A 22702-nucleotide genomic window follows, 5' to 3' on the forward strand; every position below is an offset into this window, starting at 1 on the left:
TCATACAGTATTCTCCAGGGCTGGAGCCTGGGTCTCCAAATTTATGGTTGTCTTAGTCTGCCAGGCTGCTATGATGCCTAGCACGCAATTGGTTTGGCTTAAAGAACAAGTGGTTCTGGGGCTAGAAGTCCAAAATCAAGATATCGGCAAGGCTTGCTTTCTCCCCAAAGACGATAGCAAGCGGGTGCTGGCTGCCAGCCGACCCTTGAGGTTCCTTGGCTTGTACGTCTGCCTCCCCACACGTGGCGATGTCCCTTCCTTTCTGTGACTTCCAGATTCTCTTTATAAAATTGTCAGTAATCTGCACTAAGCCCCATCCTGGGTCAGTTCGCCACAGCTTAACTACAAATAACATCTTCAAAAAGTCCTATTTCAAATGGGTCCACATCCTCAAGACTGCAGATTTAGGTTAAGCACGTGTTTGTTGGGGTACCTGAGCCGACCTACCACAGTGGGGGTGCAAAAACACTCCATAATCAAGACAAGTAATATTTTTATGTAATATTTTTAAAAAATCAGAATTAATGCCCCCAAATCCACGATAGACAAAATACCTAAATCTTAACAGAATCTGTTCCAGTTTGCTAATGCTGTCCTTAAGCAAAATACCAGAAATGGATTGGCTTCTATAAAGGGGGTTTATTTGGTTACAAAGTTACAGTCCTAAGTCCATAAAGTGTCCAAGGTAAGGGGTTACCTTCACTGGAGGATGGCCAATGGCGTCCGGAAAACCTCTGTTAGCTGAGAAGGCATGTGGCTGGCGTCTGCTCCAGAGTTCTGGTTTCGAAATGGCTTTCTCCCAGGACGTTCCTCTCTAGGCTTCAGTGCCTCAAAAATGTCACTCTTAGTTGCTCTTGGGGTGTTTGTCCTCTCTTAGCTTTTCCAGAGCAAAAGTCTGCTTTCAAAGGCCATCTCCAAAATGTCTTTGTAAGCTGCGGCTTGTTTCTCAGCTCCTTTGCATTCTTCAAAGTGTCCCTCTTGGCTGTAAAAAGTTCGCTCCTTCTGTCTGAGCTTATATAGTGCTCCAGTAAACTAATCAAGGACCACGCTGAATGGGCGGGGCCACACCTCCACGGAAATTATCCAAAAAGAGTTATCACCTATTGTTGGGTGGGTCGCATATCCATGGAAACACTCAAAGAATTACAATCCAATCAACACCAATACCTCTGCCCTCACAAGATTGCATCAAAGATAATGGCTTTTTGGGGGACATAATACATAACTGGCACAGGATCCGATCCTGCACTTGCTCCATCCTGCCTTCCTCGTCTCACCCTGGTTCCGATGAAACTTTATTTACAAAACAGGCATAGTTTGCCAATTTGATTTTTTAAAATACTGCATTAAACTAGTATTTCTCCCATACAGATACGATAGATGTAAATGACCTCAATAACTCAGGTAACCCTAAAATAGAAAGTGATGAGTTTTGAGTATTTATTACCTTTATTTTAATCTAAGGTATTTAATTGTGAATTTATATAATGTAGTTTTTACCAATGGGAGTGTGTAACAACAGGCTTACAAAGAGCCCATGATGCGAGGGGGAAATGGGACAGCGAGGTCTACGAAATTCTAGGCCACCTCACTTGCATTTGAATTAATAAAGGCTCTGCGCCCCTCTGTCTAAATTTGGATCAGCACCGGCCTCCCCCCATCCCAGACATTTGGACCGACCCAGACCCTGCCCCACCCTCTTCCAGCACCACCCCTGCCCCTGCCGCGCCGTCGTCAAGACAACCGCGTCCTCACGCCCTCCTTTTCCGCACGCCAGGACAGCCGCACTTCAGCTCTCCGATTGGTCAGAAGTTCGTTGTGGGCGAGGACCCCTTACTTTTATTGGTCAATGGATCGCGGCGGTACTAGCCTGCATACTCCCATTGGCCGACTGGTCGAAAAGGGCGGGGACTATGGGCGGCGGTTGTGGAGCGACCGCCGGACCTCAGCCCCCGGCCCAGCGAGGAGGGAGAGCCCGGGCGCCCGGGATATTTGGAAGGATAAAGGTGAGGGGTGTGCCACGCGGAGGGAAAGGGCTGTGAGAGAGGCATGGGGGTGGGCGATGCGGAGACACTGGGAATTCCCTGTGCCGCAGGGCGATGACCACACCCGCGGGCTCGGGCTTCGGCTTCGGCTCGGTGTCCTGGTGGGGCCTGTCCCCGGCGCTGGACCTGCAGGCTGAAAGTGAGTCCCCCCACCACCCCTCACCGGACTCTCCCGGGACTGCTCGGGTACAGCGGCTGCCTTCCCAGCCTGGGCGGCAGGGGGCGCTCCCACGATGGCCTCCCGGGTGGACTCCGTGAGGACTACAAATCCCAGAGTGCCCGGGGGCACAGCTCCGTTTGGAACCCAGGCCATGGGTGCAAGTCCTGCTGGGATTTGTAGTCCATTATTCTAGGAGCGGCTGTCGGGGACCCTCTGGCGGCTTCCAACCCCAACCTGCTGTCGCTTTGCCAGGTCCCCCTGTGGACACAGACTCGCAGGCAGATAAAGAGCACGGGACCTCCGAGCTAGATGTGCTGCTGCTGGGCTCCGTGGATGGGCGGCATCTGCTGCGGACTCTGGCCCGGGCCGAGCTCTGGCCTCGCAGGAGGTTCAACGTGAGCTGGGATTCTAGGGCCCTGGAAGAAGGAGGATGAGAACGAGGGCCCAGATTGAGTCCTTGAGGGAGGAGGGGTTGGAGGTGTAAAATCCTGGGTCCAGTGAGCAAGGGGCTGGAGCCTGGTCTGAGGGAGGAGGGGCCAGACTCGCAGGTCTCAGAGTTGTTCTCCCCTGTCCATCCTTTCAGTTCCATGTGCTGGAGAACAATCTGGAAGCTGTGGCCCGACACATGCTGATCTTCAGCCTAGCCCTGGAGGAACCTGAGAAGATGGGATTACAAGGTCAGTTATCAGTACCCATGCATTCCGGCCCCCACATCCTCCTCCTCCTGCAGGGATTCCGGCATTTCAATGGTGCAATTTAAAATTTTTGTTCCTTGCCCTCTGTTTCATCACTTGCTTAATCAGTGAGCTTAGAGCCTCAGCTTTTCCTACCTGTAAAATGGGACTAAATGTATAACACCTTCTAGAACCGTTGAGAGAACTCCAGGAGAAAATCCAAATAAAACTCTCGGAATAGTGCATAACGCCACGTAAATGTTCAACATTTCCTGCCCTGGGAGGCCAACAGAGATCTGGGGACTCCCTGAGAGTCAACCGCAGATGAGGGGAGGCAGGAAAGGCAGGGGGTTTGGCTGAGCTGATCTCAGCCCTGAGTCTCCCTCAATTGAAGGTGTGAATCCCAGGGCGTCTGCCTCTGGGAGGCAGCCTTGGAGCTGAGACTGAAAAGGAGGAGGGTTTGGATAGGGAGGCGGGAAGTGATTCTTTATTTCCTTACCTGGATGCTTGGGGCAAGGACTGTGAACTCAGACTGGGTTCAAATCCTGCTTCTGCTTGCTGTGTGGCCATGAGCTGGTGCCTACCCTTTCTCAGTCTGAGTTAGGAGCTCAGCACCTTTATCCATTTTTATTCTTGTCATGATTATGAATGGTCTTTGTCAATAGTAACCTAGGACATTCAGAAGACCACAAATCACACAGTGCACTTTGTATAAGGTTCTTAAGTAAAATAACCTATCTGTCTATGTAATTAAACTAGAGTTCTCTTCTATATGTTTCTTAACTAAAATGAAACATTACATATGTCTATATGTAATATACAACTAAAGATTCTTAAGAACCGTAAGATTCTTAGAACAACTAAACTAAGCAGTTAATACTATAACATTTTAACACAGGTGTTTGCAGATCTTTTTTAACAGCAAGGGAAATGTACACATGCAATTCAGAACTGCAGTTACCTGGGAGGTGGGGTGGAGTAAGCAAAGAAAGAGACCTGAATTAGACGTAATCTGTTCTTATGTTGTAGTTATTGGGATGGGCGGAGAGTTTGCGGGGCTTCATTTTATTCACTAATAAATGTGAAATAATAGTAAGATAATAATAGAAATTAATATACGCTCTGGAGAGGGTCTTCCCCCACGCGGGTCTGATTTCCGGGCTCCCCCCAGAGCGGAGCGAGGCCTTCCTGGAGGTGTGGGGGAACGCCCTGCTGCGCGCCCCGGTGGCCGCCGTCGTGCGCGCCCAGGCCCAGCGCCTGGCGCACCTGGTCCCCGAGCCCGACCGCCTGGCGGAGCAGCTGCCCTGGCTCAGCCTCCGCGCCCTCAAGGTGCCGCCGTCCCGCTGGGTTCCCGGTGGCCGCGGGGAGAATGGAAATGGGCAGTCCCGAGACAACTGTGTAGATGGCGGGGCCGGGGCTCTGGAGCTGGGATCCCGGCTCCCTGACTCCCACAGTGGGATCTTCGGCGGGAGGGGGGATTCCTCTCTCTGAAGCCTCAGGCTCTTCATCTGAGAAAGGATCCTGCTCACCGCCTGGGGTGGAGGGAGGGTCAGGCTGGAGAAGCCGCTCGTCCTCCACTCCCCTCCTTCTCCCCTCCCCACGCGTGCCTCAGTTCCGCGAGCGGGACGCCCTGGAGGCGGTGTTCCGCTTCTGGGCCGGCGGGGAGAAGGGACCCGAGGCCTTCCCCATGAGGCGCCTGTGGGACTCGCGGCTGCGCCAATACCTGGGCTCCCGCTACGACGCGCGGCGCGGGGTCAGCGACTGGGACCTGCACATGAAGCTTCACGACCGCGGGGTGAGCGGCGCGCCCTAGGACCCGGGGGAGGGGCTGGGGGCCCGGACTCCTGGGTCTGAGGGAAGAGGGGCTGGGCCTGGGCTCCCTGTGCACTGGGGCCTCCCTCCCGGCCCCTTCCCCAGGCCCAGGCCATCCACATACGCGAGTTTCGGCGCTGGAGAGACACAGGCGTCGCCTTTGAGCTCAGAGATCCCAGCGCCTACCACGTGCCCAACCGGACCCTGGCGTCCGGTCGCCTCCTGAGCCACGTGCGTGTCCATCCCCTGACCTTTCCCCCCCTCCTTCTCCAAGACCCCAGCGCCGCCCTCACCCGCCGCCTCTCGCCCTGCCTTCCCAGCGCGGGGAGCGCGTGGCGGCGCGCGGGTACTGGGGAGACATCGCCACGGGGCCCTTCGTGGCTTTTGGCATCGAAGCAGACGACCAGAGCCTCCTGCGCACCAGCAACGGACAACCGGTCAAGGTGTGCGGGCGCTGCTGGGGCGGGGGGGGTGGGCATCGCGAGACCCCGGCCCCGCCGCCCCCCGCCCCAGCATCTGGCCGCGCCCCCTCCCCTGGCAGACCGCGGGCGAGATCACGCTGCACAACGTGACGGCGCTGTTCCGGGAGGTGTCCGCCTGGCGGCGCCCAGGAGCCACCCAGGGGCGGCCCGAGGAGGGAGTCCCTGAGCCGGGTAAGCCGCGGACTCAGCGCTCCCCTTGACGTGGGAGGCGGGGCCCGGGCGAGGAAGGCCGCAGAGGGAGAACGCGGGACGCGGGGTCCGGCTCCAGGTACTTCACACCCGAGCTCGGGCTGAGGTGGGTTCCAGTCGCTTCCTGATAGTCCACCTCCTTCCTGGAACTCTGAATTCCACAAATAGAATTCTAATTCTCCCTGAAGAAGTCTGAGCTGACTGCGAACATTCTAGCAGGGTACAGGGTCCCAGCCACCTCTTGGAGACCCAATTTCATCTCACACTCCCCTAAACCTCAAGGGCCATCCCCAAGCTGGCTCTCCCCAGGTGTCCGTCCCACTCCACGGACAGCGCCCTGCGCCGCTTTCCCTCTCTTGAGCCTCACTTCTCTGTTCTGTGAAATGGGACTCTGCCTCTCGGGCCGACCTCCCAAGAATTTTCCAGGAATCCACCTAAGAGAAAGGAGGAAAAAAGGACTTCAAGGTGGACATTTACAAGGAGTGTTATCTCCAAGCTCTGTGTGTCTGCCCAGACTCTGCCCGCCTCTACGTTCTTCCAAGTGCCTGCGCCCCACCCCCCACCATGGCTCCACGCTCCGGGATGACCCCTCTCTGCCCCTTTGCAGCAGACCCCGCCCCTGAGACTTTCACTGTCCACTTCCTGCCCCTCGGTTCTGCCCAGACCCTGCACCACAAAGACTGCTACAAAGGACGGTTCCAGCTTCTCTACTTGGCCTGCGGGTAAGAGAGCCTGGGAGGACCTCCACTTCCCTCCCCCAGGCCCTCTTTCCTCAGTACTCAGAGGCCAGGCGCCAGCCGCTTCCTCCCTCAGGCCCAATGTGTTGGGACCCCCAGAACCCTCCTTCAGGTGGAGCAAAACATGCCCTCCCCCTCCTCCCTCAGACCCGGGGGTCCAGGCCCCCAGCCCCCTCCTCCCTCAGACCCAGGGGTCCAGGCCCCCAGCCCCTCCTCCCTCAGACCCAGGGGTCCTCCCGGCCCCTCCTCCCTCAGGACCCGGCGTTCGGAAGCTCAGCCGCGTCTCTTTATTCTCTGCAGAATGGTTCATCTTCTCAGCCCTGAGCTCGGGGACTGCGTGGCCCCCGGCGGGCGCCTGATCGTGGAATTGGCCCGGTGAGCCAGATGAGCGCAGGGCACGGGAGTCCCGGCGGGGGGCCCGAGAGCAGGGTCCCCTAACGTGCCTCTTCCTGGCCTCAGATACCTGGTAGATCTGCGGTCGGAGCAGCTGCAGGGGTTCGAGGCCCGCGTCGGGGAGCTAGCTCGGGCGGCTGGATTTACCCCGCAACCCGGGGCCAGGCCCTCAGAGACTTTCGCGCGCTTCTACAAGTCCGGAGACTCCCCTCCCGGTGGCGCTGACCTTGCAGTGGCTTGTAGGAGTCCGCCCCCAGAAGCCCTGGCCACGCCTTCCGAGAGCCTGGCCTCGCCTCTTGAAGATGTGGCCGCGTCTCTTGAAAATCTGGTTCCACCTCCTGAGGTGGTGGTCCCGCCCCCAGAAGCTCTTGCCCCGCCTTCTAAGCCCCTGACCCCGCCTCCTGAAGATGTGGCCCCGCCTCCCGAGGTCATGGTCCCGCCCCCAGCAGCCCTGGCCCCGCCTTCCGAGTGTCTGGTTCTGCCTCTTGAAGATCTGACCCCGCCTCCTGAGCCTCTCAAGCCGCCCTCGGAGACTCAGGGTTCACTTTTGGAGGTTTGGGCTCCGCCCCAAGAGGCTTTGACTCCACCCCCAATGGATCAGACCCCAAAGCCAGAGAGTCTGACGCCACCCCCAGAGACCAACTCCCCCGTCTCTAAATTCTGAAGTCAGAACACATCTAATTCTGAACTCCTAAAATTCTAAACCTGTCACTAGAATTCTCAATTTTACTCTCAAGATTCTCAGCGCCAGAGGTGTTCGAATTTCAAATTCCATTTGTGGAATTCTACGTTCTAAGGATTCTAGATTGTTCTTGCAGAATTCTAAATTCCACTGCAAACCCAGCCCGGAGATCCTATCAGACCGTCTGCCTCCAGCCGCCTTCTGGGGGCCAGCCCCCAAGTGGTTCCAGTAAAGACAGCTGAGTCCTTTTCTTTAAGTGTCCCTGTGTCTTTCTGGTCCTCGCTCTGTCTCCAGGGGCTGGTGGAGGGGAAGGACCTGGGGTAGTCAGGAGAGGAAAATGGAGACGAGATTTCCAGGCCCCCACGCTTGGATCCACAATCAACACAATTTATTGAGGTTTGGGGCACTGAAACTGACCATGAGACGGTGAAAAAATAAAGTTCTGTCATGGGGTTTCTGTATACGCCGCTCCCCCTCCTGGCTCCACCCTCCAGGGATGGCCCCCCTCTTCCCCTCTCTAGAAGCCCCCACTTGGGAGTCTTTATGTTTTAGTGTAATCTCATGGAGATAACATTTTAGTTGGGGCTGGGGGCTGGGACTGCTGGTTCTAAGGGAGGAGGGGCCCAGGCCGCCAAGGTTGCGGGGTGATCCAGCTGGAGCGCGGCCAGCCCCGCCCCTCACGCGCCCCGTTATCTCTCATCCTGGGCCGAGGGAGGAGGCGGCGCAGTCTATTTAGGCTCTGTCCTTCGCCCCTTATCTCAGTGTCCTCGGGGAGGCCTGAGCAGCCAGGAAGAGGCCGAGCGTCCCAGGGACCTCCAAGGTCGCCCCGACGCCCCGTCACTGACCCACCGAGAGCCCCGGGATCTGTCTTCTGCCCGCGCAATTCCCGGCCTGAGACTCGGCATGGCGGATGAGTGAGTGAGGGGTGGAAGCCGGGCACACGAGGGTCCCGCGGAAGGAAAGGCGGGGGTGTCCCGGGTCCCTGAGAGGGCTGGGAGCTGGGAGGGACACCTGTCCTGAGAGGGGGAGGTAGGGAGCCGGACTCCTGGGACCCAAGGAAGGGAGAGCCAGTGGCAAGGCCTCTGGGTCAGAGGGCCCCCTGGAGTTTGTCCTGAAGCCAGTGGGAGCCTGAGCTGGGAGACACTGGATGAAGCCCCCTGCTTATCCCCTCTCGTTTCCCTCCCTGCAGGAGCAGCGGTGCGGTGAGAGCAGCGGGCTAGGGCGCGGGCTGGGACCCCCGAGGCCGGGGCGCGCGCCGCAGCGCGGGGGGCTGCAGCCCTGGGGGGGGGGGTCGGGGGAGGGCAGGGTGGGACCCCGGGGTGACGCAGCTCCGCTCCCCCAACCCAGGGCGGGGACGCGCGCCCCGCGCCCGCCCCGGTGCGACGCCTCTCCTCAGCCAACTACCGCGCCTACGCCACGCAGCCGCATGCCAAGGTGCGCGGCTTTGCCTGGAGGGGCCTGGCTCCGTGGGGACCGGGGCTGATGGGGGTGGAGGGAGGCCTGGGGCACGCGGGGACTCTGGTCATGCCCGGGGCGGGACAGGATGGGGGCTTCAGGGGCGGGGCTTCGCAGAGGGCTGGGCTCGGATTGGTGGGCGCTGCCTTCGGGGCGGAGCGCCGTCGCCGCGGGGACTGCGGTTGCCGAGGGGAGGGGGGCTTAGCCAGAGCCTCGGGAGGGTGGTCGCGGCTGCGGGAAGCGGAAATCCGCCCGGGCCTGGAGGGCGCGGGGTTGGCGGCCCTCCCTCCGCCGGCCTCGGGGCCGCCTGCCTCATCTTGCCTGGTTCCCCCTCACCGCATCTCACCCGGGCAGAAAAAGTCTAAGATCACGGCCTCGAGGAAACTGCTGCTGAAGGTGAGGCTGCAAAGTGGTCCTCGGGGGGCGTGGCCTGAGTGTGGGCTGCGGGCGCCCGGGGGCGTGGCTTCGGGACCAGGGGGGCGAGGCTCGCACGTGGCAACGTGGAGGGGGCGTGGCTTTGAGTCAGCCCCGCCCACCCCAGTTTGCCGAGACCGAGACCTACTTGTGGGCGCCGTTGCCTTGAGGACGGAAGACAGGGCCTGGGATGAGAGCACCGGGCAGAGGCTACCTCCCCCGGCGCGCCTTCATCCCGCTACCCCGGGTGGGCTGCGGTCCCCCTGCCACCCCGCAGACCCTGATGCTGCAGATCGCGAAGCAGGAGCTGGAGCGCGAGGCGGAGGAGCGGCGCGGCGAGAAGGGGCGCGCCCTGAGCGCGCGGTGCCAACCCCTGGAGCTGGCCGGGCTCGGCTTCGCGGAGCTGCAGGTACTGGCTGCCGGGAAGGGACTGAGGTCCAGCCGAACCCAGTCTCCAGTCTTGCACCTCTTGGGACGTGGTCCTCTCCCCTGCTCAGGAACCCGAGGTCCAATCTCCCCTTCTTTACCAGTCAGGAATTTAGGAAGAGGACCCGCAGCCGCCTGCAGTCTCAAGGCACGGAGGTCCCTTCTCCCCGCCCTCATTCCCTCGGATTCTCCTAGCTCTGAGCAACCTTTGTTTGCAGCGCCCCGGAGCCCGGGCCCCCATCTCCTCCTCTCTTAGGACCAGATGTCCAGGCCCCCAGCCCCTTCCACCCTCAGTCCCGGGAGCCCAGCCCCAACCCCCTCCTTCCTCAGACCCAGGGGTCCAGGCCCCCATCCTCCTACCTCTCTGACCCGGGAGCCGGGACCTCCAGCGTTTCCTCACCAGACTCTCTTCTCCCTCTGCCAGGACTTGTGCCGACAGCTCCACGCCCGCGTGGACAAGGTGGATGATGAGAGATATGACGTGGAGGCAAAAGTGACAAAGAACATCAAGGAGGTGGCGGCTGTGTGCAGTTTGTGTGTCCAGGGCAGTGTGGGATGCCTGGGACTGTGGTCCCGGCCTGACCCCTTGCAGCCCCTTTTGGTTGCAGTCCCCAGTAGACCAAGGACAACTCTGGGAACCTGACAGGGTGGAGACAGAAGGATGGGTGTAAAATGGCCAGGAAAGGGTGTTCCTGGCAGAGGGAAGCCAGGCATGGGGATGCAGAATACACATTGGTGGGAGCATGCCACTGCAGCATCAAATGTTGGTGAAGGAGCAGGGGCTCGGGCTGGGAGACCATGGGGTGCACATAGCTGGGCCAGGACCCGGCAGACCAGGGAGGGCTCTGAAGTCCTGGATGAGGAGTTTGGAGTTTGTCCTGAAGCCAGCAGGAGCCTGTGCTGGGAGACACTGGATGAAGCCCGAGGACTGGAAGGCAGGGGTGTAGGGTACAAAAGTGGGGTGAGAGGGCAGCCAAGGGAGGCTCCCCATATGGTCCCCAGATCGCAGATCTGACCCAGAAGATCTTTGACCTTCGGGGCAAGTTTAAGCGGCCCACCCTGAGGAGAGTGAAGATCTCTGCAGATGCCATGATGCAGGCGCTGCTGGGGACCCGGGCTAAGGAGTCCACGGACCTACGGGCCCACCTCAAGCAGGTGAAGAAGGAGGACACTGAGAAGGTGAGTGTGGGCTAGGCCAGGAAAGGGGTGCTGGGGAGGGGGCTGTCGGGGGCAGCAACCCCGGGGCATATCTGAGGACGTGTCGTGCAGGGAGTTGGGGGAAGAAGTGGCTGGTAAGGGATTCTCAGTGTGAAATACAGGAGGGACACAGGAAGTGCAAGAGGAAGACAGGAAGCATAATAGGAAAAGAAGAAGTAAGCAGGAAGGTAGGAAGTGCATGACAGGGGACAAGGAGTGGTAGCGCAGACAGAAATTATCACAGGAAGGGAGAAAGTACGCAAAGAGGTAGGAGAGCATGTGGGAAACAGGAAGAGTGTGAAGGGTACAGGAACTGCATGTGGTAAACAGGAAGTGCATGAGGGAGATAGGAAGTGCATGAGGGAGATAGGAAGTGCATGTGGGAGACAGGACGTGCATGTGGGAGACAGGACGTGCATGTAGGAGACAGGACGTGCATGTGGGAGACAGGAAGTGCATGTTGGCAGAGAGCGTCTGAGGGGTAGGAAGTGATCTGGAATCAGATCCTTGGACAGGCATCCAGTGTAGAGTGGTCCAGCAGCCTGGAGGGCACATGGGGTTACTTGAGGGACCGGAGGCCAGGGAGAGACCCTAACTTCTGACCCCATTCTCCCAGGAAATCCGGGAGGTGGGAGACTGGCGCAAGAACATCGACGCGCTGAGTGGAATGGAGGGCCGTAAGAAAAAGTTCGAGGGCTGAGCCCACCTGCCGGCCACCCTGGCCCTGAGGATGGCCCCGGAGAATAAAGCTTGTCTCTCTGAGCTGGGAGTGGCTGCGTGTCTCCTACCCAGGGCTTCGGTGTGCGACAGACAGGAAAACCCAGGGCAGAGGCAGAGCTCGTCTCCCGCATGGGGTGTTCTCAGCTCCCCTGCTCCATGTGGGGTGTGCAGCAATGCTGCCTCTGCAAGAAAGATGCAGAGATGCAGACAGACATTGCACAGCAGAGAGACGGAGTGAGGCAGAGAGAAAGAGCAGGAGCACATGGAGACCCAGAGAGAGGAAAGAAGAGGCAGGGAAACGTGGAAAGAAGGGCAAAGAGAGGAGAAAACAGACCCAGACTTAAACACACAGGGAGGCAGTGACGATTGGGACCCCCTAAGAGACGGAAATGGAGAGCCAGTGAGGGAGGGCTGCAGAGACTCCCTGAAAGAGCTAGAACGATAGAGCAGCGGACACAGAGAAAGAAACACAACACAGAGAGGCAGATGCCAGCGTCATCCACAGAAAAGCAGGGACAGACCGCACAGAGAAATGCAGAGTGGGACGCACAGAGGCCCAGAGAGAGACAGACCCGGAGCGACCTGAGGGAGACCCTGAGAAATAGGCACAGAGCCAGGAGAGTTCTGAGGCGGAGGAGCCCCGGAGGCCGACTCCCCTGGGGCGCAAGGTCAGGCCTGGCTGGGAAGGGGGGGCGGCTACCAAAGCAGATCCCTGTCGGGTGGAGGTGGGGGGCTGAGGTTGCGCCAGGCCCAGTGGACACCCCATCCTCCCCTCCACACACACCTGCTTCCCCGCTTTAGGTCTGCTGTCACCAGAGTGGAATCCTGGTGGCAGACAAAGGAGTGGGGGTGGGGAGAGAGAGGGAGGGCCTGCGGAGTGGAGACAGACACACAGACAGACTAAGGAGGACAGGGACATGGCAGAGACAGGCTGGAGAGACGTGAGCCTCCCACCCCTCTCTCCAAGGGCCTCCGTGTTGGGCCCAAAGCCCAGGGTGCCCCAGAGCCCAGCAGGGAGCCCAGAGGGGTGGGGGCAGGGCCTGGCCATGGCTGAGGCGGGGCGCTGGTGTGCGGGGTGGGGGGGGTGCGGAGGGGGACACCCTCCCTGCCTCCTCCCCACCCTGGGGTGGGGCCTCTGGGGCTATAAACCCAGGGGCTGCCTCGGCCCTTCCACACCTGCCAGCTCAACCCTTCACAGCATCCACAGACCCGCCTTAGGTAAAAGGGCCCCGGGGTCTCCCCAGATCATGTCTGTCCTTGGGGAAGGGGGCAGGAGGGGACAGGGGAGATGCGGGTACAGAGGAATGGAGAGACAGGGGGCACCAACATGAAGGTCTGAGACTTCGGGAAGTTCAGACTTCCAAAATTCTCTCAGGGGACTCAGGTTTGAGGAGGAAGTATTAGGATTTGGGGGTTATGGGATCTGGGAGTCCCAGGATTTGGATTTCCCAGAAGTAAACACCTTAGGACCTCAGAGGTCCCAGAGGCTGGGCAGATGTCAGAAACCGGGGGTGTCTGGACTTGGAGGAAAAAGGGTCTGGCTGTCAGAATTTGGGCTATCAGGCCTGGGGGTCCTCAGCATCTGGGGTTTTGGGAATTGAGGTCTTAGAATCTGAGGTATTATGATTTGTGGTCTCATAATTTTGGAGTTTCATGAACTGGGTGTCAAGGTTTTGGGATTTCACAATTGGTACTGGTTTATAATCTGCAGTAACCAGAATTGGGATCTCAGAATCTGCAAAAAGGAGGATATGCTGGTTTCAGAATCCAGGGGCATCGTGAATTGGGGTTTTGGAATCTAGGAGGACTAGGATTTGAGGGGGTCTTCTTAACCTGGGCACCTTGGGACCAGGGTACTTCAGAAATTGGGGGGGTCTAAGTATTTAGGGGTTAGGGTGAGGTCCTGGTTGGAAGCTGCCCCTGGTGAACCCCCATGGATGGTGAAAGGGGAGACAGGTGGGAGGACACTGGCCAAGCGGGGGTGGGGGTAAAAGGGTAAGGGCTGTGACTAAGCCTCCTAGAAGCCCCCCATTCTTGCATCCCTTATTAGGAAATGTTCTCTCCCTCACCCTTATGCCACCTCTCAAAATAGCCCTTTGGGTGGGGCAGCTATTGTCTTCAGGCCACTGTCCCTTCCCAAATACCTCCTCCTAATCCCAGCCCAGATCAGGTTCCCCTGGACCTGTCAGGAGACAAAAGGGGACAGCTGGGGTGGGGGCGGGGGCTGTGGACCACGCCTCCCTGGGCCGGTCCTCGTCCCTGGCTTAAGACTCCAAGCCCCCAGCCCCTTCTCCCTCAGACCCAGGAGTCCAGGTCCTCAGCCCCTCCTCCTGCGCGACCCCACCCTCTCCGCCTCTCCTCTCTGGTTCTCAGGTCACACCAGGATGTCGGACGCCGAAGAGCAAGAATATGAGGAGTGAGTGACCTGGCGGGAGGGGCTCGGGGTTGGGAGAGGCTTAAGACCCCCAACCCACACACCTCTAACCCCCTCCCTTCTCTCTCTCCCACGCCGCGGCGCTCAGGGAGCAGCCAGAAGGTGAGTCGAGAAGGGCGGGTCTTAGGGGTGGGGTCGCCCTGGATCTCAGCCAATGGGAGGGGAGAGGAGGTGTGGCCAAGGCCCCGGCTGCCCCGCCCCTCCCCGACTCCACCCCCCCGCGTGGCCGAGCCTCCGCCCGCTCGCCGCGCCCTCTCCCCCTACCCGAAGGCCCGCGCCCCCCAGCCCCTAACCCTCCCCTTCTCTGCCCCTTCCCCGCTCCAGAAGAGGAGGCTGCAGAAGAGGAGGAGGAAGGTGAGGTCTTCCCGACCCCGCAGGTCTGGAGCTGGACGCGGCGTCCCCGGGACCCGGAGCTGGGGGGAGGGGGGCGCTCGGGCCAGGGGAGGGGGCTGGGCCGGGGCGGGGGGCTCCAGACGGCCTCGGCTCCAGTTCCTCTAACAGCCTCTCCCCTCTCTTCCCTCTCTCCCCTCCCGCACCCGGGCGCGGCCGCTCCTGCCCCTCGCTCGCCCCCTCGCTCCCTCCTCCTGGCTCCCCAAATCCTCGCTTCTGCTCCCGCCCCCTCCCCAGCCCCCGAGGAGCCGGAGCCGGAGGCAGAGCGAGGTAACCGCGGCTGCTTCGCTTCCCGAGACCGATTTCGGGGGCCGGGAGAGACCCCGATATCCTCGGGCCCTGACATCCAGCCTTTAAGCCCCTGAGAGCCCTCGCGCCCTCTTGTGGCCAAGAAGGGAAATTGCCCGGCGGCGGCTTTAACCCTTTCCCTTCTTTAAAGGGCCGCACACCCAAGCCTTCTTCCCTCGCCTGGAGGGGTACTTATAGAAGGGTTGGGTGTCGGCGGAGAGATGCCACCCCGTACCCCCTCATCTTCGCCCCTCACCCTGTCTGTTATTTTTCTCCTCCATATACATTCAAAGGTTGGGGCCTGGTTGGGTCATAGAAAGGGCAAGAACTGGCAGTCCTGCTTCCTGACGGGGTGGGGGGATGGGTGGGGGGAGTGGGGGGCGGGACAGAACTCCTGGGTCGCTGAAGGAAGAGGGGGCTTGGGGCTGCACACTGCTTAGGTCTGATGGAGGACGGCAGGAGCTCTGGGGATAGAAGGAGGAAGTCTGCGGTTTGGGCTCCTGGGTTCCAGAAGTGGGGGGAGATCCCCACACCAGCTCTGAATGTATATCTGATGCGTGTGACCCCATCCCCTTATGGCCTCCCGGCTTCCCTTGTCCCCCAATTTCTTCCCCCTGCACCCTTCTCCCAGAGCCGCAGGAGGAACTGGACCCCTGAGTCCTTCCCTGGGCTCCAGGGGGCCGAGGCTTGGGGGTTCCCTCCCCAGGGTGTCAGGTCTCAGCCCCCTCCATGACTCCTTGCTAATTATCTTTTTGTATCCCTCCCTCCACCAGAGGAGGAGCGCCCCAAACCAAGGTGAGAGTCTTTGGGGGGAGGGGGAGGTGGTTTCCAATCCAGGCCACGAGAGACCTGGTTTGAGAAAGGCAGAGAGTGGGGAAATTGAAACAAACAGACAAAAAAAGATAGTCAGGGATTCCTTCTTTCAACAAACATTTCTGGAGAACTTCTTTCTGAGTGTGCCAGTGAGACTCTGTCTTCCCTATTGGTGAAACCGACCTGGAAACAGTGATGGATGTTGTACTGCAGTAGCTCAGCTCCAGGGCAGCCTTGCAGAGGTCCCCAGTCAATCAGGGAAGGCTTCCTGGTGGAGGTGACACCTGAGTCCTGGGGAGGAGACCTTGGCTAGCTGAAAGAGGCGGAAATGCACTCTAGGCAGAGAAAACCGTGTGTGCCGAGGCTGGTGGCTGGATAGAGCCTGGTTTTCAAGGCTCACAGCAGACACAGGTCATCCTGCGTGAGGCGCCAGCAGAGGCTGTGAGAGCTTGTGGTGGTGGGTGGGGGGCTTGAGGGGGCGACCTGGAGATTCAAGGAGGCAGCAACCCAGCATGAGAAGAAAAAACAACCTAGAAGCAGAAATTTTCTCTGCCATTATGAGCAGTGGTGAGAATCTCATTGTGCCCATAATTTAGGGTGGAAGAAGGGGTGGGGCCAGGGAGGTCAGGCAGTGGGGAGCCATGGAAGGCTTTTGAGCAGAGGAGGCATAAGATCAGATGTGCATGAGAGAGTGCCAGAGCCCTGGAAACCCAGGTGTGGAGCTGAGCAAGCCTCCTGGGAGGGACTGTTGGAGGAGGAGAGGCCTCAGGGGGGTGGGTTAGGTCGTGGGGGTGGGCTGGCATTGCAGGCAGAGGGAACAGCCTATGCGAAGGCCCAGGGGTGGAAAGCACATGGCATGGCCAAGGGACCACAAAATGCTGCATGGCTGGAACGGTGAAGTGCATCTCAGAGGGATGAGTGAAGACACTGGAGATGTTGGCAGGTGCTGGATCTGGAAGGGCTTTGAACACCAGGCAGCATTGCTTGGGCTTTGTCTGGAGGGCAATGGGGAGTCACAGAAGACTTCTGAGCAGGGGAGGGACAGGGTTGGAGCAGGGGGTTAGAAAGATCCCTGTGACGTCATTAAGGAGGAGGAGCCGAAGGTGAAGAGCTGGAGGCTGGGAGGCCAGGGAGGAGGCTGTGGGGTGGCACAGGGGAGGGGGGCAGACCTGGGCAGGGAGGGAGGGAGGGCAGCTCCCAGGGGTCTGCGCTGGGGAACGGACGAGCGCAGGTGGGGCGTGGTGCCTCCGTGGAAGTGGCTGCGTGAGCTCCGGTTGCAGCCGTTTGAGAGGCGTCTGTGAACGCGGCTCTGGGATTTCGGCTGGAGACCGAGTTGGAGAGTCCTCAGTCATTGAGGACAACTGGAGTCAGGGGAGAGAGTGACACTGATCATGAGCGTGTCCCTGAAGACGTGAAGGACAAAGCTCTTCAGAGACAGTGGTGGGGCGGCCAGAGACGAAGGAGAAGGCGCTGTCTCAGAAACTAAGGAAAGAGAATTCCAAGGGACTGGGGGCACGCGGTGGCAGGAAATCAAGGAGTTGGCATTGCCCAATAGAAATAGATTGCCAGCTGCAGATGCCAGCGGCATGCATAAAACAAAACAGGTAAAATGAATGTTAATGGTCTATTTTATTCAACCCTTATATCCAAAATTGTATCGGTTCAGCATGTGATCAATATAAAAATTACGAATGAGACATTTTGCATTCTTTGGCAAGTATTCAAAATCGGAGTGTGTCTTTCCCTGACAGCGTCGTATATATCGGAGGGCGCAGCCTGGTGTTCACAGTTTTTCTCCCCTTCTGTCCACCAGCCGCCCCGTGGTGCCTCCTCTGATCCCCCCAAAGATCCCGGAAGGGGAACGTGTGGACTTCGATGTAAGTAGCCAGTCTCGGACCGCCCGTTCCCAGGCCCACCTGCCCTGGCGCTCGCCCATGGGGGTCTCGGTGCAAATTAGGAAAGGGCGCCCCTCCCGCGGGACGCTTACCTCCTCCCTTTGGAAGAGTGTCACGATATTTCAATAGTGTCAGAAGACGTTTGACTCGCACCTGATGGAAAACGTCATCGTGGGCGCACAGGCCCGTCAGTTCTGGCCGCACGGGGTGGGGGTGGGATGGGGCGGCGTTTCTCGGAGACGCTCGGAAGCTGCTGCCGCCTCCAGGGGTCTCAGCCGCGGAAAACCACCCTCTGTCCTGCAGGACATCCACCGAAAGCGCATGGAGAAAGACCTGCTGGAGCTGCAGACGCTCATCGACGTGCATTTTGAGCAGCGGAAGAAAGAGGAGGAGGAGCTCGTTGGGCTGAAAGAGCGCATCGTGAGTCCGGGGAGCCTGGGTCCGGGGAGATGCGGCGGGTGGTGTGTAGCCCGGAGGCACCCAGGCTTCCACTGCCCCCCCTTCGCCTGCTGGGAGGGGTGGTCTCTGCAGCCCTCACTCCTCTGCGTCCCCAGGAGCGGCGTCGGTCCGAGAGAGCCGAGCAGCAGCGCTTCCGGACCGAGAAGGAGCGGGAGCGGCAGGCCAAGCTGGCGGTGGGTGTCTCCCTGCTTCCCACGCCCAACTTCCCGGGAGCCACTTAGGACGTTCCTTGTGATCCTTTAAGGATTAATAATCCCAGAATTTTTCTGCTAGAAGGGACAGAAACCTCGACCCAAACTGGATTAAGCAAATGGAGAATTTCATCAGCTCACATAACTAAAAGCTTGGCTTCAGGCATGGGTGGATCAAGGGACAAGACCGATATGGCAAAGACCCCGTTTTTCTCTTCTCATTGCTCTGCCCATCTACCTCTGGACACTGGGGTGACTACTTTGTTCTGGTTTGCCCAGGATTTTCCTGGTTGTGTCACTGAAAATCCCGTACCCCAGGGAACCCTCTAGTCCCAGGAAAACTGGGACAGTTGGTCACCCTACTGGGTGCCCCCATTCTTAGGCTTTTCTCTCAGGGTCACGAGGTGGCCGCCAGCCTCTTTAGTGGCCCAGGCCTTCCTCCATCACCACTGGTTCTGCTGGATGACCCTTGGCAGAGGCATTCGAATACTATGTGTGGGAGATGAAGGCCCAGAGAGGTTGAGTGCCTGAACTGGGGTCACACAGCAAAGCTCACGCCTGGCCATTTCAGGCTGGAGGGACACGGAAAAAGCTAGTACTTCCCTTCCCTCCCCCCTTTGTTTTAATTTTTGCTGAGGGAGATCTGAAGGCCCAGAGTGGGGAAGGTGCTTGCAGACGGCCACATGGCCCGGCCCGGGGGTCAGGCCCCCTGCGTCCCTGCCTCTCGGGCACTGTGGCCAGAGCCCCACAGCACAGAACTGAGTCCGCCCCGCACAGCCCCCACCCCTCCGTCTCCCTGGAGGGGACAGCCTCGGGTCCACCCTCTCCCTCCCACAGGAGGAGAAGATGCGGAAGGAAGAGGAAGAAGCCAAGAAGCGGGCTGAGGACGATGCCAAAAAGAAGAAGGTTCTGTCCAACATGGGGGCCCATTTTGGAGGTTACCTGGTCAAGGTGAGTTCAGCTAGCTGGGGCCTGAGGCCTGGGTGATGCAGAGGAGGCTGGGGCCTGGACCCCTGGGTCTGAGGGAGGAGGGGCTGGGGGCCTGGACCCCTGGGTCTGAGGGAGGAGGGGCTGGGGGCCTGGACCCCTGAATCTGAGGGAGGAGGAGGCTGGGGGCCTGGACCCCTGGGTCTGAGGGAGGAGGGGGCTGAGGACCTGGACTCCTGGGTCTGAGGGAGGAGGGGCTGGGGGCCTGGACCCCTGGGTCTGAGGGAGGAGGGGCTGGGGCCCGGACCCCCGGGTCTGAGGGAGGAGGGGCTGGGGCCCGGACCCCTGGGTCTGAGGGAGGAGGGTCTGGGGGCCTGGACCCCGGGTCTGAGGGAGGAGGGGCTGGGCCTGGACCCCTGGATCTGAGGGAGGAGGGGCTGGGGGCCTGGACCCCTGGGTCTGAGGGAGGAGGGGCTGAGGACCTGGACCCCTGGGTCTGAGGGAGGAGGGGGCTGAGGACCTGGACCCCTGGGTCTGAAGGAGGAGGGGGGGGCTTGGACTCCTGGATCTGAAGTGGGAGGCACCCCTGAGAGTCTGTCCCCCAGGCTCAAGTTGTCCCCTTCCCAATCCTCAGGCAGAACAAAAGCGGGGAAAGCGCCAGACGGGGCGGGAAATGAAAGTGCGGATCCTGTCTGAGCGTAAAAAGCCTCTGAACATCGACTACATGGGGGAGGATCAGCTCCGGTAAGCCGGCTGGGGGCAGCGTGGGAGAAGGGAGATGAGGGGACCAGGGCTTCGGACATCCAGACACCGCCAGACTCCCGCCTGGGACTGGGTGGGCAGAGCCAGTATCTGAGCCCTGGTGGCCCCTGTGAAAGCCAGGCAGTAACTAGGACCCCTCTTCTGGGGAACACTGGGGTGGCCAGACCATGACTCAGGAGCTTGGAGATTCCCTCGACCTGATGTGGGAAGCCCAGGGCAGGCCCACCATTTTTTTTTTAAAGCAGTTTTATTGAGATTAACTCACATACCATACAATCATCTAAAGTCTATGATCACAGTCTTCTAGTAAATTCACAGATTTGTGCTTTCATCACCGCCATCAATTCTAGAACATTTTCACCCTCTAGAGGGTTCATGATATACAGTCCCACGTTTCATTCCCCGGCTTTCCTTAGAGTGACATTCATGACCTAAACTTTCCCTTTCAAACATAACCACACCCACATATCGTCACTGTTAATTACACTCACCATAATGTGCCACCGTCACCTCCATCCATTTCCAAATATTTACAAACAACCTTATTATAAATTCTGTATAAATTGAGCATCAACTCCCCATCCTCTGCCTTGATTCTATCTTCTGGTGACCAATGTTCTAGATATTAACACCACAAATTTGCTAGTTATAATTAGTTCATATTAATGATATCATAGAATATTTGTCATATTGCATCAGACTTATATCACACAACACAGTATCCTCAAGTTTCATCCATGCTGTCACATGCCTCATGACTTCATTTCTTCTTACAGCTGCATAATATTCCATCATAATATTCCCCACCTGACATGAACTCACAATTTTCATTCCATAGTTTTTTTTTGTTTTTTTTTTTTTGAGGATGCTAACTTACTTAAATTTTATTTGTTAAATAGGGAAAGTAGGGTCATATGAACAACTATAAATGTTTAAATAAAGTACACCGTGGAGGAGAGAGAATTTGAAAGCCATTAGCTGCAAGAGAAAATAAGGAACTCTAGTAATCATACAACGAATACTAACAACTAGCTTTGTTGAGTACTTACCATGTGTTGGGTTCTTTACATGCATTATTGCTTCGTCACAACAGCTCAATACAGATTTTTATCAGTTAAGAGTAAGTTTGTCTTCTAGTAGTTGTGATCTCACTAAAAATACAGGGGTTTAATTTCTCATATAGAAAAAAATCTGAAGGTAGGTAGATGCAACCTTTCACGACTCTGTGAGGTACATTTTGTTATCATATCCTCATTTTTCTGCTCCACTATGTAGCCCAATATTTCCAACTCAAGTTTACCTCATGGTCCAAAGTGGCTGCTGGACTCCAGCCATCACATTCATGATCCAAGCAGCAGAAAGAAGTTGCAAGGGAAGAGCCACAAAGGCTTTCCTGGAAGCCCCACCCAATGGCCTGCTTCCATCCCCTTGGGCACCCCTAAAGGCAAGGGAGAGCGGGAAATGGAGTTGCACAAGGTTCTGTTTCAGAGGAAGAGTGGGAGAGGGGATATTGGGTAGGCAACCAGGCATGTCTTTCACAGTGTTATATCTACATATTTTTAGAGAAAAGAAACAGGATCCTAGGGGAAGTTACTTGGCTAAAGTCACTAACCAGAGGACGGCAGAGCTGGGATTTGAACCCAGGGGGCCTCTGACTCCAGAGCCTGGGCTCCTAACCATGACATCATTCCCCCTTGAGGAAATGTCACATCTCCACTTTGAATATGGAGAAACCGTGCCCGGATTTTAGAACCCTTTGCTTCATTCCTTTTCAATATTCGGTCTCAAGTGTTAGAAAAATGGCATCCACAACACTGAACCCAGGGCTTGCTGTGTGGTTTTGCACAATCCCCTCAGCCTCTCTGGGCCCAAGCCTCCTGTTGTCTCTGGGGTCTAGAGCATGATCTGGCCCCCCCGTCACAGCCCTCTGCCCTGCCAGGGACAAAGCCCAGGAGCTGTCGGATTGGATCCACCAGCTGGAGTCTGAGAAGTTTGACCTGATGGCGAAGCTGAAGCAACAGAAATACGAGGTGAGACCCAGGAGCCAGGCTGGGCCGGGCAGTGAGGGAAGATGGGGATGGGGCTGGGGCTGGGCGGCTGTCTCCTCTGATGTCCCAGCATGTCCCTCCTGCTCCACAGATCAACGTGCTGTACAACCGCATCAGCCATGCCCAGAAGTTGTAAGTGTGGGCCTGGAGCCCCATCCTCTCCTGCCCCCCATGCTCCCTGCCTCTGTCCCTTTCTCTCCCCGCTGTCCCTCCTCCTTTGGGTCCCTGCCCTTTTCTCTCTGCTTTCTCTCCTTGGGTCTCAGTCTGTTTCTAAGTGCCTCTAAACGAGTGGATCTCAACTGGGGGTGGCCTTGTTCCCTGGGGGTACATTTGGCAATGTCTGGGACATTTTGGACTGTTACAACTGGAGTGGGGAGTTCTAGCATCAGGGGACAGAAGCCAGGGATGCCACTAGAACATTCTACAGTGCACATGATGGCTCCCACTGCAGAGAAGTATCTGGTCCCAAATGCTGAGCACAAACAGCTCTAGATATCCATGTCCCGCTTGGCCTCCCTCCCTCCCCCACTTCTGTATCCTCTCTTCATCTGTGTCTCTTGCTCTGTCGTCTTCTGTCTTGGTCACCCCAGCCCCCTCCCAGGCCCCTCTGCGTGTCACCCCTTACACCACCCCCTCCTCACCCCCTCAGCCCTGTATACTCATAAACATCTCCGTCTTCAAACACGGGCTTCCTGAACTCGCTCACAAACATCAGCTCCCCCGTCAGCACAGCCTTTGGGCAGACCCCCACCCGGTGGGTGGACGTGCAGGGGCAGCTCACGCACCTGCCGCCCTCCTCCTCCAGCCTTTGGGGTGGGCTTCCTGAGCCGAGGGCCTGGCCCACCTTGTCTCGGAGGCTGGCGAGGCTGCTCCTTCCTGACATGCCCTCCTCTCCCACAGCCGGAAGGGGGCCGGGAAGGGCCGCGTCGGGGGCCGCTGGAAGTGAGCACGCCAGGACCGGACACCAGGAGCCATCGGAGGGGTTGTTTCATCTGTAGCTGAAAATAAACGCTCCCCCCAGGCACCTGCGAGGCTCACGGGTGTTATTTTCATTATGGGCAGCCGGTCTCTCAGGGTGAGTTACTAGCAACGATCCCCAAAATGACGTT

General features: G+C 58.2%; 3 protein-coding genes across 9 annotated transcripts; all 3 read left to right on the forward strand.

Annotated features, from left to right (window-relative positions):
* Positions 1 to 1898: 1898 nt before the first annotated feature.
* DNAAF3 (dynein axonemal assembly factor 3) lies at positions 1899 to 7425 on the forward strand. 3 transcript variants are annotated; one of them, XM_037820295.1, is made up of 12 exons: positions 1899 to 2006; positions 2096 to 2184; positions 2458 to 2600; positions 2789 to 2882; positions 4051 to 4208; positions 4492 to 4674; positions 4797 to 4922; positions 5012 to 5134; positions 5233 to 5344; positions 5877 to 6084; positions 6400 to 6474; positions 6559 to 7425. In XM_037820295.1, the coding sequence occupies exons 2-12, from the start codon at positions 2100 to 2102 to the stop codon at positions 7154 to 7156; spliced, it is 1905 nt and encodes a 634-aa protein (XP_037676223.1). In that variant the 5' UTR covers positions 1899 to 2006; positions 2096 to 2099; the 3' UTR covers positions 7157 to 7425. The 3 variants fall into 3 exon arrangements, with proteins under 3 accessions (XP_037676223.1, XP_037676224.1, XP_037676225.1); XM_037820296.1 differs by having other exon boundaries at positions 5970 to 6084; XM_037820297.1 differs by having other exon boundaries at positions 5973 to 6084.
* Positions 7426 to 7557: 132 nt separating this feature from the next.
* Positions 7558 to 11428, forward strand: TNNI3 (troponin I3, cardiac type). Its single transcript, XM_037820298.1, has 8 exons — positions 7558 to 8088; positions 8364 to 8376; positions 8522 to 8608; positions 8984 to 9025; positions 9321 to 9452; positions 9894 to 9983; positions 10472 to 10648; positions 11283 to 11428. Exons 1-8 carry the CDS (start codon positions 8078 to 8080, stop codon positions 11364 to 11366), a joined length of 636 nt encoding a protein of 211 aa, XP_037676226.1. The 5' UTR covers positions 7558 to 8077; the 3' UTR covers positions 11367 to 11428.
* A 2284-nt stretch (positions 11429 to 13712) lies between these two features.
* Positions 13713 to 22615, forward strand: TNNT1 (troponin T1, slow skeletal type). 5 transcript variants are annotated; one of them, XM_037819453.1, is made up of 13 exons: positions 13713 to 13802; positions 13909 to 13922; positions 14145 to 14174; positions 14448 to 14480; positions 15272 to 15293; positions 17125 to 17188; positions 17510 to 17626; positions 17761 to 17838; positions 18694 to 18807; positions 19418 to 19527; positions 21485 to 21575; positions 21685 to 21725; positions 22494 to 22615. In XM_037819453.1, exons 1-13 carry the CDS (start codon positions 13771 to 13773, stop codon positions 22537 to 22539), a joined length of 792 nt encoding a protein of 263 aa, XP_037675381.1. In that variant the 5' UTR covers positions 13713 to 13770; the 3' UTR covers positions 22540 to 22615. The 5 variants fall into 5 exon arrangements, with proteins under 5 accessions (XP_037675381.1, XP_037675382.1, XP_037675384.1 ...); XM_037819454.1 differs by lacking the exon at positions 14448 to 14480 and having other exon boundaries at positions 13756 to 13802; XM_037819456.1 differs by lacking the exons at positions 13713 to 13802; positions 13909 to 13922; positions 14448 to 14480; positions 15272 to 15293 and having other exon boundaries at positions 14068 to 14174.
* The last annotated feature ends 87 nt before the right edge of the window (positions 22616 to 22702 follow it).

The sequence above is a fragment of the Choloepus didactylus genome, chromosome 27 (genome assembly GCF_015220235.1).
Source record: "Choloepus didactylus isolate mChoDid1 chromosome 27, mChoDid1.pri, whole genome shotgun sequence".
Taxonomy (NCBI): Eukaryota; Metazoa; Chordata; class Mammalia; order Pilosa; family Megalonychidae; genus Choloepus; species Choloepus didactylus.

Excerpts from the sequence above, each read along its gene's own strand:
- DNAAF3 (XM_037820295.1), top strand. The coding sequence starts at position 2,100 with ATGACCACACCCGCGGGCTCGGGCTTCGGCTTCGGCTCGGTGTCCTGG. Across the intron at positions 5,135-5,232 it reads GCAACGGACAACCGGTCAAG|ACCGCGGGCGAGATCACGCT; the intron begins GTGTGCGGGCGC and ends CTCCCCTGGCAG. Across the intron at positions 5,345-5,876 it reads GGAGGGAGTCCCTGAGCCGG|ACTCTGCCCGCCTCTACGTT; the intron begins GTAAGCCGCGGA and ends GTGTCTGCCCAG.
- TNNI3 (XM_037820298.1), top strand. Across the intron at positions 9,026-9,320 it reads CGAGGAAACTGCTGCTGAAG|ACCCTGATGCTGCAGATCGC; the intron begins GTGAGGCTGCAA and ends GCCACCCCGCAG. Across the intron at positions 9,984-10,471 it reads TGACAAAGAACATCAAGGAG|ATCGCAGATCTGACCCAGAA; the intron begins GTGGCGGCTGTG and ends TATGGTCCCCAG.
- TNNT1 (XM_037819453.1), top strand. The coding sequence starts at position 13,771 with ATGTCGGACGCCGAAGAGCAAGAATATGAGGA. Across the intron at positions 14,175-14,447 it reads TGCAGAAGAGGAGGAGGAAG|CCCCCGAGGAGCCGGAGCCG; the intron begins GTGAGGTCTTCC and ends CCCCCTCCCCAG. Across the intron at positions 19,528-21,484 it reads ATGGGGGAGGATCAGCTCCG|GGACAAAGCCCAGGAGCTGT; the intron begins GTAAGCCGGCTG and ends CTGCCCTGCCAG.